Raw genomic sequence first — 13,246 nt, 5'->3', positions numbered from 1 at the left:
AAAATTTCTTGCGGGAAAACTAAGACATAAGGGTCCCTCACTGCTATGATGTGTGAAACTGTAGAAAAGCTACCTACCCTCTGATTTCAATGATTTTTGGATATGTTGTGAAATGTATCGTTTTAGCCGACATTTTTCCACATATGTAAGTGCTGGACACGCTTAGTTTCTAAAATATTTGCGGAGAACTACCGTTACCACTACGGTAAATTCTGCCTGCAGTCTGTGTAAATTGTGGAAGCGCATATGTCAGTATTGATTACCGGCCACTTATCTTCTGTTTATAAACGAGGATCTGACGACCTTAAAGGTCCCGTGCACAACGTGCGTATCTAAGATTGTAAAAAATGCCTGTTATAACTCAATTAAACGTAATTATTATAAATATATTGGGTTTGAGTTTGGAGTTTCTCTCTCAATCCGTAATGTTTCCATAAAATAATATCAATTATTCATTCTCCTACTACTTTTATAATTAATTCGTTATAAATTTATGCAAGCATTGCCAGCTGCCTTGCGACAGCCGGATTGAAAAGTCTAACATAAACCTAAGCCCAATATATTAATGCTATGCACTTTTAATTGAATTATAAGTTGTGACAAACGCTTCTTACAGCTTCGCATATGCAGATTATGCCCGAGATCTTTAAGCTCGCCTGACTCTCGTTTATAAGCAGAAAATAAGGGGCCAGCGGCCGGTAGCCAATACTGACGCATACCACAGATGCACAACTATAGTTAAAATTAACTGTGAAGTGAAATTAAGTGATGAGTCCACCACTTATATGTATAGGAAAAAATTATTCAGAATATTGATTTCTATAATACATACAAAATCAATATCGGAGGATAGTTAGCTGTTCTACAGTTTCACTGTTGGAAGAAAAACTGGAAGACTGCGATTTTTCCTTTCTGAGAAAAGCGCCACTTTTGACCCCACCATAGTGTGGGTGACATCACAGCGGGTGACATGACACATAATATTAATGTGCAATTACCAAAAGTATCAAAGATCTTTAACCTAAGTTAAGATATATCTATAGTCTCGTGTGAAGATTTGAATATTGAGAACCAATATCAACGAAACTGAATGCCTGCGATAAGGATAGAAGAATTTTTATACATATAAATTTCACGCGTAAAATAAAAGTACAGTGTAATTCAAGTATCAAAGGTAACCCATATGTTGGAAATTCACTCCCTTCCTTACCTACGCATGATAAAAGTGAGATTCCCATATTCCCATCAATTGAACAAATTTTCATTAGCAAAAGAAACTAATTAAAAGGATCAATTTGCCAACTTTTGTTATTGCGTCCACACAATTAGGCTTTCAGTTTTCTTTTTTACGTTTCTTTCAACCTACGAAATGCCTGTATAGAGATTTACGAATTCTACTCAATAGATCGATGCATTAGCTGGAGTAATATTAAATTTCTCGCAAACTATGTTCGAAACTTGGATCAGAATTTGTGCATGGACATATTTAAAAGTATGAACTTTGAAATATGCACGTAGAATGCAAATCAATAGCACGAAAGATTAGAAAATTCATTATACAAACCTACTAGCTAGATCGGAGTGTTCACTCGAGTAATATTTGACTTTTACTTGAACAATTACTTCGATCGATCGTTTAAAAGGATTAACTAATTAAATTTATAGCAAGCAGCATCGCGATTATTCTATTTATTTATCGAAAAATTGAATTCCGCAGATCCTTTGCACCATATACAGAATTAATCAGACAAGAGATTTATTATATTAATGATGCATGATCTTTATCACTGAATAAAGCGTAAATAAATATTATCGAGTGTTTTCAAATGAAAAAGTAATTGTCGAATCATTGATTCTACAATTAAAGTCTTAATACATGAAATCTTTAACGTTATCTGTTGAGATAATTTTGTCTGTCTTTCTCAGATTGATCTTATCTGACTTTCTATTACTTCTGGTAACGGTTTCATATTTCCAAACATTTTTCCAATCTAGAAGCCTTGTTAAATGCAGCGAACAATATATTTCGTATCACGTAAATGAATCTTGATTGGTTTGCGTAGATACGATGCGATATATAAAAGAGAAGTGACGAGTAGTTTCAATCGAAAGCAGTCATCATGCGTATCTTCTTTATAATTGCGACAATTTTTGTCGCGGCTGTCCTAGCCGTCGGCGAAGAAGTTCTTCCTCCCTTGAATGGGTACGTTTTACTTTTATACGTATATGTATATATGTATTTTTTCTTTTCTACTTTTATTCGATGATTATTAACGATAATACGTTTTTTATGCAATTTGTCGTTCATGCAAAAATGTAAGAACGCGAGGATGTTTTATCGTTTAAGTGCTCTTAAAATTTCGTAGGCTTCAAACGGACGATTTATGAAACAATTGATTTCGATGTGCATTCTCGATCAAACTTTCTTGTTAAGACAACATCTTTCTTTACTTAGAATCTTGGTAGAAAGAGCTTTATACTCAAGTATAAGAGAAACAGACTACTTCGAGAGAAAAGATTCGGATATCTGAATTTCTAATTTAATCTCGAATAATAAAGAGTATTTCGACTACTCGGATATCTCGTTTTCGCTAAAAAGTTATAAATCAAATGTAAGCACTATACCTTTAAAAAATTAATAGGATGCAGGCGCTCTCTATTTCCTACGAGACAGCCGAACAACTCTCGTTGCTGAAAAATTACGTGGACACACCTGGATTCGATTTTCTAAGAAGTAGTCATGACCTCGTGGACGTTTTTGTGACGGCGGACAAAATCGAAGAGTTCAAAAATCTCCTTAAGCAACATCGTATGAATTATACGGTTCTGATCGACGACGTTCAACGACTGGTCATGCAAGAATACATTGCGCAAGGAATGGAGCGTAAATTAATGGCACTAACCAAGAACTATGCTTCCGGGAATTTATCTTTTACTTACTATCCTAACTATAAAGAAGTACGTAAGCTCAAAAAATCCACAAAGTTACAGATTATAAATATAATTAGATCGTAGTTGGAAAAGAAATCTTTGCTAATCGAGGTTTAGGAGCTATCAAAATTTGATCTTATTTTTTAATGGAATACATATTATTGAAATTATTTGGAAGAAGGGACGGGCCATGCAACGATAATAAAATAATAATTGTTTAAATTATTCACAGGTAAACGAATATCTAAACTATCTAACGAACACTTACGGCGATGTAGCCTCCTTAATTACCGTAGGTAATTCTTACGAAGGGCGATCGATGAAAGTTTTAAAGTTGTCGACGGGTGGGCAGAATAAACCGGCTATTTTCATTGATGGCGGAATTCATGCTAGGGAATGGATCGCTCCAGCAACAGTTCTTTACATGGTAGATCTACTATTGACAAGTCACAAAAATCTTTTGACGAATGTCGATTGGTACGTTTTACCAGTTTTGAATCCGGATGGCTACGAATTTACGCACAGCAAATCCTCGGTAAGGACATTTCATTGATAACAATAATTATCCATCCTATCAAACCATTCGAAGAACTTTTAACCGGTACATATTTTACAAAATGTACTTTAGAACCGATTGTGGAGAAAAACAAGATCAAACACGGGATTGACTTGCAAGGGTGTCGATGGGAACCGAAATTACGACATGGAATGGATGGGTAAGTTTCCATTTTTTACTTACAATACAATGTATCTAAGGCAGACGTCTTACGAAACCTTGTGCTCGATGAAGAAACAAATTATTAATAATTAGATTTAATTATTAGCAATTAATCGTCGTGTCAATCGATTAAAAATCTGCCTAAATGTTTGCACGTTCCTCTTTTATCAAATGATAATTCCAATAAACGAGGCTAATTAATATTTCAATGATAGTGATATTGTAGCACGTGTAAGCGACCAGACTATAGATAGCGTATTATCAATATCGATTCAAACATCGTCCGATTGATCGAGAAAAAAGTCCCAATAAAAAAATTATAATATTTACTGCAAAAGAGAAAAGGAGAAATATTTGCTAGAAGAACTTTCTATACCTGTGCAAATTCAATCGAGATTCATACGGCCACGATTTTAATATTAAGTTGTCCGAAAAGTGTCTTTCTTTTAGAGACACGTCTTTTACAACGATGTATCTTTGCACAAACATGAAACCTAATCTGTCGAACGTTGTGATCTTTATTTTGATAGAACAAAATGGATCATACGTAATTCGATAAAATAATATAAAACAGAAAATGTTGTGCATCCATTATTTTCTTATAAAATGAAAGAAACTTTTCGGACGACCTAATAAATACGATTCGTTATGCAAACATGTTTGCAATAGGATCAGAATGTTTTATCGCAGTATTTCGGAACGGTAATAGATACTATATCGCAAATTAATTAGCGACATTTTGTTTGAATGACGGTATAAACAATTTCTAGCTGGCAAATAACTTCACAAGAATGGGGCCATGCAATTGTTAGCTAATACGTTTCTCTCTTTATCTTTCTCTTATATGTATATGCCTCCTACTACGAGAAATGTACTGTGTCACGGTTAACTCAACTATTGCTCTCTAACTTTTCTTTGGAGTGCAATTATCTGTCGTTCTCCAGACAAGTTACGATCGGGCGCGATAAAAACTTGCTCGTTATTTCTCTACCTCTTTTCGTTTGATAAGCTGACTTTTGACGGAGTGTATGAGCTGTTCGGTGACGTAATTCGGACGTCGATCGTGGATTTCGTTGTGCTCTCCTCTTCATTCACGCTCTATCGAAATATTCGATATTCGGAATATCAATCTTATGTAACATTTAGGAAAAGAAACGGTTTAATGGCTACAAATGTTTTCATCAATTTGAGATGCTGATTCATTCTCGGAATTTTGACTCTAACGATTATTCGAATTTATACTGATCGGGGAAGCGAATTTTAATTGCATCGACGAAATACTTGTATCAAGAGTTGGGATAAATTAGAAATTCTTTGCTTCTTGACTTATCACTTATACGGGGAAGTATAGGAAAAAGTATGGAAATTTTATTTAATTTATCCAACGGCATACGTCCAAACGAAATGCGACGTGTGTAACATTTATTCATTTACACCATTTCTATGATTTAGGTACACCTTGATATTCCACATTAACTTTACCGAAAACATTTCTGCCTGTTAATTGAAATAATTCGCAGCATCGAGATTATTTCGAGAGTCATTTCCAGCTTTAATTTTTCTCATTTGCTAAATTCCTATCAAATAAAAATAACACGAGATAAAGGTGATAGCGGAGCAGCAAGTCTCTAAATTCAGATACCTCTAATTTGTCCTACTATTTGAAAGTTGCTTGTTACGAAAAATTCGTGGCACCATTTTCTCGTATTAAAGATCTCGCGAGGAAATTCGACATGTGTTCATTAGATTACCTTCAACCCGCTGATCCCTTGGAAGATTGTTCATTTTTCACTTGATGCAATTTTAGTTTCCCTTATTATACAAAGTGAAGCACATTCCTTTCAAAAATAATATTTTTTAATTATTAGAGAGACGATAGCTACACAAGGAGAATTATCCTTCGTATTTTGTTATTTTTATTAATTAAAATATAATTATTTGTTTGTAGCAACTGGTGCATCCAACAACCCATGCAGCGATACTTACGCCGGGCCTAGACCATTCTCCGAGCCGGAAAATCAACACTTGAGGGATTTTATTTTGGCACGAAAAGGACAGATCAAGGCCTACCTTACGTTCCATTCCTATGGCCAGGTAACTGATCAAATTTTAATTAAATAGGATCAAGGAATACTGATTTAATTTTTTGAACATTTCAAACAAATTGAAAAGCGGCATATTTTCATTTCGTTTGCTGGTCACGTATTCGTATACCGTAAACTTTTACTAATCGAAAAATTACTTTTATCATATAAATACAGCGGAATAGTTACACATTCGAAATTTTATGGATATGTAAATGTGATTTAGAATACTTAAAAATTTAATGGAATCGGCGCGTTATTTTCTATTAGTGGGCGAATTATCAAACCAACGCTGTACGTAATAAAATGTTGGAAATATAACTTTTCCAGTACATCTTATACCCTTGGGGCTGGACGTCTAAGGTACCTTCTAACGAACCAGAACTGGTTAGTAAATTTTTCTAATAGGTGTTAATCGCATCTACGAAGTTCTAGATGTTTTGTTATAAAGAATATCTTTATTTTGATTTTTCCAGCGTAAGCTTGCTATCCAGTGTGCAACAGCTATCGCCAAATCTCGTAAAACTCAATACACTTATGGAACTTCTGCCAATCATCTGTGTAAGCAAGTCTTTCGAACTGATCTTACTTGCAAGATAAAAATCGAAATCTATAATCTTCCATAAAATTTTTGTTACAAGTAGCGCGTCAAGTCAAGTAGCTACTATCTACTCTTCTTATCTGTATTATCGTTGCTTATACAATTTATTTATTTTATACTTTTCTTTCAAAATTATTAGATCCAGCTGCTGGAGGCAGCGATGATTGGGCTATGGGCAAAGCAGGTATCAGCTTGTCATACACTTACGAATTACCCGGTGGAAATTATGGATTCCTGTTGCCAGCATCAGAAATCAAACCTGTTGGTATCGAGACATTCGAGGCTATCAAAGTGATTCATCAATATGTCACGAAGAAATACGTTTCGCATTAGCAAACGCGTAATACCGTAGATCATCACGCTTGTTGTATACAATACAAAGTGTTCTTTACTCTGTTGCATCAACTCTCTATAAGGAAAACAACTGAGAACCTCGAAATAAATTAAACCAAATAAATTAAATCAAATTGTTTTTGTATTGTTCGTCCTTGTTTTGTCAATTGTTTCGAACCATTTTAATACATTGGTAAATAAGTTGATTAAATAAATCAAGTAAATAAATAAATTAGTTAAATGTATTAATGAAGTAAATAAATCAAATGAATTAAAATAGTTGATTTGACTTAATCACGGTGCATGAGAGATCAATTTTTACTAAAATTTTCTTTAAAAAACTAGTAGTTTTCAGAGATCATCTAAACAAGGAAAGTACAAAGCGTACCCAGCGTTTTCATAATAATTAATCATTAAGGTCTCCTTGTAGTTTCTCGTTGACACAAAAACACGACTGATCTCTGATTGCGTTAAAAGTCCATGAGAAAGGACGGCCGAGACGAAAGGGGACGCGGCATGTTTACGTTTACGTTTAAAGATGAAAAGTACACCGGCGAAAACAGGCATGCATTCACGTGACTGCCTTTTCATTCGTGAAACGAAATAGCTATTGTTCGCTGTGGTATACAACCCTTTTCTACGACGACCACTTTTAGTTTTTCCTGAGTTTTTAGGTGGCTATTGCGCGAAAGCGAGAGTACCCGGGGAAACGGAAATGGTAGGAGAAGCTCAAGGATTTGGTCTGGCTGAAGTGGAACACTTAGCACGTAGAGCCGGCCGAGTATCGTGCCCAAGCTCCTTTTCGCTTATTCCTGCCCTTCCTAGCTGTGCTTCGCGTTCGGTCTAATTGGAGGAACAACAGACTCATTATCCGTCGACTGGAGCACAGACGAGAGCTCATTTCGTCTCAGAGGGACTGAGGACACTGAGTCGTAAAATTTTTGTATAACGAGCCACTCCGCTGGTCGCGTACATCGGGCCAGGGCGTTTGTTTCTTCGAATCGGTCGCAAAGGCGACAGAGACTGGTCCGTCCGCCTTTAACGATGCTAGAAAGAACATCAACTTATCTTTCACTTGAGGTCGTAATTGGCACGGTTAAGTCGGACACTGTTTCGTAGAGGTCATCTACTTTCTCTTATTTCTTGGTTGAAGCACGGTTTTTACTTCTTGACGCAAGTGGGATGTGGAAGATCGTCGTTAGGTATCAATGATCGTCGCAGCCTGTGTCTGATAATTTAAAGCAAAAATTGAATGCACAACCTAAAAGTATTTCGATGATCTCGTGATTTTATTTGATTTTTTCGGTTCATACAGAAAGAGTCAAAAAATCATCATTTTAATAAATCACCGAGCCCAGTAAAAGACAACGTATTTTATTCAGATGATAATGATCCATAAAACATTGTTCATATATATATATATAATATATATATATATATAATATATATATATATATGTATTTTTATAGGACTATGAACAAATAACCCTTGTTTCTAAGATCTAGTCGTAACTTAACATAGATAAATGTATCCTTCGTGTTTTTTTATTCCTTTGCGAAGAAAGAACGCAGGAAGAAAAGCGGCAGAAATTTCGAGTTCTCTTTTGAGGATATTTCGATCGACGTTGTGATTTTTTTGATCTTTTTTTTTTCATCGGTTGATGACGATTCTTTTTCTCTCTCTCTCTCTCTCTCTCTCTCTCTTTCTCTCATTCTCTCCCTTTCTCTCTTTTTCTCTCTTGTAGCCATAATTTTATTTTTACAGGTATACTCACTGCATACAGATAAACTATATAAACCACTCTTTAGTAAATGATTAAGGAAGCTTAATCTACACATCGCTAAGGGTACGGCAACGCATTTCCTCGTGAAGTAAGAATCCAGCTTGTTATTTTATCACGATCAGCGCTTTCTTCGTGGCTCCAATGAGAAATGCTTGCAATATACGATCTGATATGATTCAAATTCGTTGAACTACGGGAGTTTGGTCTCTTATACATATTACTGGAAAATAACTATCGTAGAATTTATAGAAGAAAATTGCTGGGTGGACTTTCTTAATACTTAACGCAACCTTCTCTGCTTAAGAAAATCACAAAACAATGATGGGAGAAAGTTCCAAATTGTTCCTGTCGTTTCGCCCCCCCCCTTTTTTTTAAATCGTCGACGAATAATATCTTAAATAATACGACGAGTAATATCTGAAGTTGGTTTATTTCTCTGAACCTGAAAGTGTGACGATGAAATGGAAGAACTCTTGTCAACAACCGTATAGGGTGAAGAGACGTACGATTTGATCGATTAAAATTTTCCAATAGTATAGTTTGCGATTTCCTCGTATTCAACGAATCTTTTCCTTAAACTAGACTGTCGCTTTGACACGAGACATTTCAGAATTTTAATGATCAAATAATCACCGAAAGAAAATATATATAATAAGATTACACCCGTTATGTTGAAAATCTCATTTCTCATGTCGAGGAAGAGACCATTAATTTGATTGCAATCCTCTAGGGCTGTCGAAGTTATCCGCAACTTTCTTCTTGATTATGTTTGCTCAATTACGGAATTACGGAAAAATCTCGTCATTCCTGTCTGATGCAAACAATCGCGCTCTAAAGCCTTATCACTGCTCGGATATTCCAAATATATGCAAATATGTGTACATGATTAAATAATAACAATAATAGTAATAATAATAATAACAGCAACAACAACAACAATAATAATAATAATAATAATGATACAGATAATGATGATGATGATGATGAAGATGATGATGATGATGAAGATGATGATGATGATGATGATGATAATAATAATAATAGTAATAAGGTGTAGAAATATTACAAATACATATAGTTAATGTTACCTACATCGTATCAATAATTGATATGTAAATATTCTTTGATTATTGATACGGTGCATGTAATGATTCCGATGTGATTTATCATACTTATACCCCATCAGACTATTTCATTTCGTCTCTATTAAGATAATTACATTACAATATTACAATAATAGATACACGTAATAAATTACGTAAATAATATATATACGCCTACGATAATAAATATTATGCTTAGCGAAATTAGCATAGGCAAAATCCGCGTATTCTTATAAAATATAAAACGTTTAATCTTTACAAGCAAAGTCCTTTAGTACCTTGGAACCACAAAACTTCTAATGCGACAACTTTGCCGAAAAAATTTCCATAAAAATTTTGATATTTATATTTTCATACATTCGTTGCGATCCCATTCTTATTGGAACATCAATCAATGCCATTTAGAATTCTTCACAGATTGTTGTTTCAAGGTACACGAATATCGGTCATGCCTTATACGTATTTATTTTTGTTTTGGTAGATGCATTATGTTATAAACCAAAATTCATACATTTCCTTACAGATCCTTTATACATATATGTATACGAGAGAGAAATAGAAATCTGCACAATCTGTCGTACGGATATTCGCAGCCCTAGTCTTTTCTCTCTAATTAAACATCGATCGTTGTGAATCGAGTCGAAGCGTTTTTCGAGGAATAATCATCATTAACGCTTATCATTTCGGTATGTCCAGGATTAGCTGGATATTTAGAGTGATAGAATTTTACGATGTTCAACGATAATGACACCTATAAAGTTAACTCCATCTCGTTGCACGTACGTCATTCATCTTCGACCACTGATCCTTTTTTTCAGTAAAGTGGAAACATTTTATCGATAGTAAAATAAGCTTGTACGACTTTCAAGACTGAAAAGTGTTACACTTATGATTTTTTCTTTGCTGTTAACTATTATATACGTATAATGAAAGGAAGAATCTGTAACTCTAGAATCGATACATGTGATTGCGAGTAACCACAGTCGCAAGAAGACTCATATCATATTCGTAAATTAACTCACAGGATTGTAGAAAATATTCTTAAATATTTAAAAATTATTCTTTTACGATCACGTAACGGAAAGAGATACCAGATAATGATTCGATATCTTTATATTTGTATATAGATTTTAATTATAAATAACAGTACACGAAGAACGACAAAATTCTCAAGAAACATACTTGCGAGTTGCGAGTTGCAATCACGAGCACGATATGTCGGACAACATCAAAGATGACCGTATCCAATTCCGAGTTCATGACGCTATTATCTTTTGTACGTCGCGGTTTTCACGACGAAGCCAGTTATTACCAGTAACCGTAAGTAGATCTTCGTTTTCTAATCGATTATACTAAATTGGACGATGCTTGCCTCTGTTCGTTTTCGCTGGAGAAAAAGAAACCGCATTCACACACGTTCTCATCAAAAATACACGTTTGATATGCTAACCGTATTTTTTTCCTCGCGATTAATAAACCCACACTTTGTTCTCTTGTGTGTACTTTTTTCTCTCGCTCTCTCTCTCGCTCTCTCTCTCTCTCTCTCACACATACTGTCAATTCTATAAAATCAACTTCACATGGCGGATCTTATCTACCGTGGAAATTATAATAGAATTTCTTGTTTTCTATCTTTTTCTTTTCTTTGTTTCTTCTTTCTTTCTTTTACGATCACTCATTGTCACCCATCTATTACCAACCGGATCGAAAAATGTCTTAATCATTATGTATCGTGGCGGTCAGCTCGACGCTAAATCAGCATCAGATTTAGGCTAAATTTATATCAATGCGATCGAAACTGCCCGCGGAGTCAAGAACGTTTCCGGCGATTTAAAACGTTCCGAGGTTCGTTCGAATCTTTCCCCTAATTAATCCTAGGAAACGTAACTGCTACCGTCTTTACGCTAACTTAAGGTTAACACGAATATTTACAACGTCCTAAACGGTAATTAAGCGTTGACGATTAACATGCCCGGCCGAGAACTAATCGACTTTTTATTATCGAGCTACGAGATATACGAAAAACAGTTCAATTTATTTACAAATCGTATTTGTAGATCGGAGATCGCACAGCTGTCTTTCCTCAAAGTATAAAAGGCGTTATCGCAATAATCGATATACAAGAGGTAAACATTATTCTTCTAAATTTAAATGCGTTAAAATTGTTCACTTTATCCAATTGTGGAATGGAAACTCTGGCTAAGCTTTTAAACTAATTGGAAATTAAATGGACTTCATCCTTATACTACGAAGATACGTAATTCTATATTTCTGCTTTTCAATACATGCATAAATCACTGCATGGAATTAAAGTGCCCGTGGGAAGTAATTAAAAAATTAGATGGACAATTGAATTTATCAATAAATATTTCCTCCTTCATAATCTTAACTGTGTCGTATGAGCCTGTATTTATTGGGTGTGATATATTTTTAAAGGTCTCTACAGGAGCAACCGTATTACTCGATTGGAGTTAATCTTGGATTCAGCATGGTGCAATTTAAAGAGTAAAATCCAGACGTAGCTTTCTTCGGAGAATTAAAAAGGAACACGATTAATTAACTAATTCTCTCAGAGAGCAACGAACGTTCTCGTTACTGTGCGATCTACGCCGGTGCCGGGACTCCGGAAGACTACTTGTAATTTTCATAAAACGCTACCACAAACGGACGGCCTGGTTTTCACCTATTCTCAACGACGCTAGAAAAAGAATCCATTAACGTTGCACCCTACTTAGGAATCCTCCGTGGCGTCTACTTAAAAAATCTTTGCCCGTCTCGCGAGACAGATAGAGAGCTGGACAAATCTTAACGAATCTTCTGAAACACGTTTCATGCAACGTTATCTCTACCATACCATACCATACGCGGCCATCATTTTTACGATAAAATCGATAAGAGAGTTAGTATGTCACAGATAACGAATAATACCGTGACTAGAAGAAATTTTCCGAATGTTCGATCGTCAAGTGTAATTTTCATCGAATAGAATTCTCATACTATGTGTTTCACGAATGTTATCGAGTTCGAGTTTGGCTGTAATATTTTATACGCGTCGCGAAAATACGTGTGCAAAGAGCGAAATTTTTAAGGGAAAAGAAGAAAAAGGAGAGAAGAAAGAACGAATAAAGAGATCGACGCTTTATCGATCCATTCTTGAAGACTAGATTTCATAGAGAAGGGAGCACAGGAGAAAAAAGAAAGAGGATTAATCGATGAGATGGACGTAAATGGAAGCGAAACGGTTTAAATCTTTCTCGTTCGTCGAATCCTCGGGGCGATTCGAAATCCATCGATACTAAATTCGCCAAAATAGGTCCCAGATCTGGCATGAGACGACCCTGAATTATTTGTTAGGCATTTAGCTATATACAGAGGGGTGTGTTATCCTTAAAGGAGATCGATATGTCTCATTGGTGGCGTTGGTACAGGAGTCCCTGGACAGGGAAAACCGTGTTGCAATGTCTAATTCTTTTTTCGACTTATTCCTTCGCGGACAAGGATCCATTAGTCAACGCCATGACTGGGCCAGAACTTCCCCTCGAGTTCGTGTCAGAGTTGAGTTCCAAGGACGAGTCCTGCAACGTACAAGGCAAGAGTAACTGTAGTAATAAAGGATACGGTACATTATGAAAATGATTAAAAGTTGTTGGTTCGTAATATGTTTCACGAAAAAGCTAGATAAAACACAAAGCT

At 35.3% G+C, this 13,246-nt stretch overlaps 2 protein-coding genes across 6 annotated transcripts in view; one reads left to right on the top strand and one right to left on the bottom strand.

Annotated features, from left to right (window-relative positions):
• The first annotated feature begins 2,035 nt into the window (after positions 1-2,035).
• Positions 2,036-6,801, top strand: LOC126873203 (carboxypeptidase B-like). The gene is made up of 8 exons (XM_050633834.1): positions 2,036-2,203; positions 2,643-2,958; positions 3,164-3,466; positions 3,560-3,647; positions 5,598-5,743; positions 6,064-6,120; positions 6,210-6,294; positions 6,474-6,801. The coding sequence occupies exons 1-8, from the start codon at positions 2,121-2,123 to the stop codon at positions 6,665-6,667; spliced, it is 1,272 nt and encodes a 423-aa protein (XP_050489791.1). The 5' UTR covers positions 2,036-2,120; the 3' UTR covers positions 6,668-6,801.
• Positions 6,802-11,068: 4,267 nt separating this feature from the next.
• LOC126873204 (uncharacterized) overlaps positions 11,069-13,246 on the bottom strand; it is a 246,174-nt gene continuing 243,996 nt past the window's right edge. For all 5 annotated transcript variants that reach the window (XM_050633839.1, XM_050633838.1, XM_050633837.1 and 2 more), the window contains one exon: positions 11,069-13,128. In XM_050633839.1, the coding sequence (XP_050489796.1) occupies positions 13,033-13,128 (96 nt within the window). In that variant the 3' untranslated portion in view covers positions 11,069-13,032. The remainder of the gene's footprint in view (positions 13,129-13,246) is intronic.

Source organism: Bombus huntii, chromosome 14 (genome assembly GCF_024542735.1).
Source record: "Bombus huntii isolate Logan2020A chromosome 14, iyBomHunt1.1, whole genome shotgun sequence".
In the NCBI taxonomy this organism is placed as follows: domain Eukaryota; kingdom Metazoa; phylum Arthropoda; class Insecta; order Hymenoptera; family Apidae; genus Bombus; species Bombus huntii.
The sequence above is the reverse complement of the archived record's forward strand: the minus strand, read 5'-3'. Positions and strand labels throughout refer to the sequence as shown.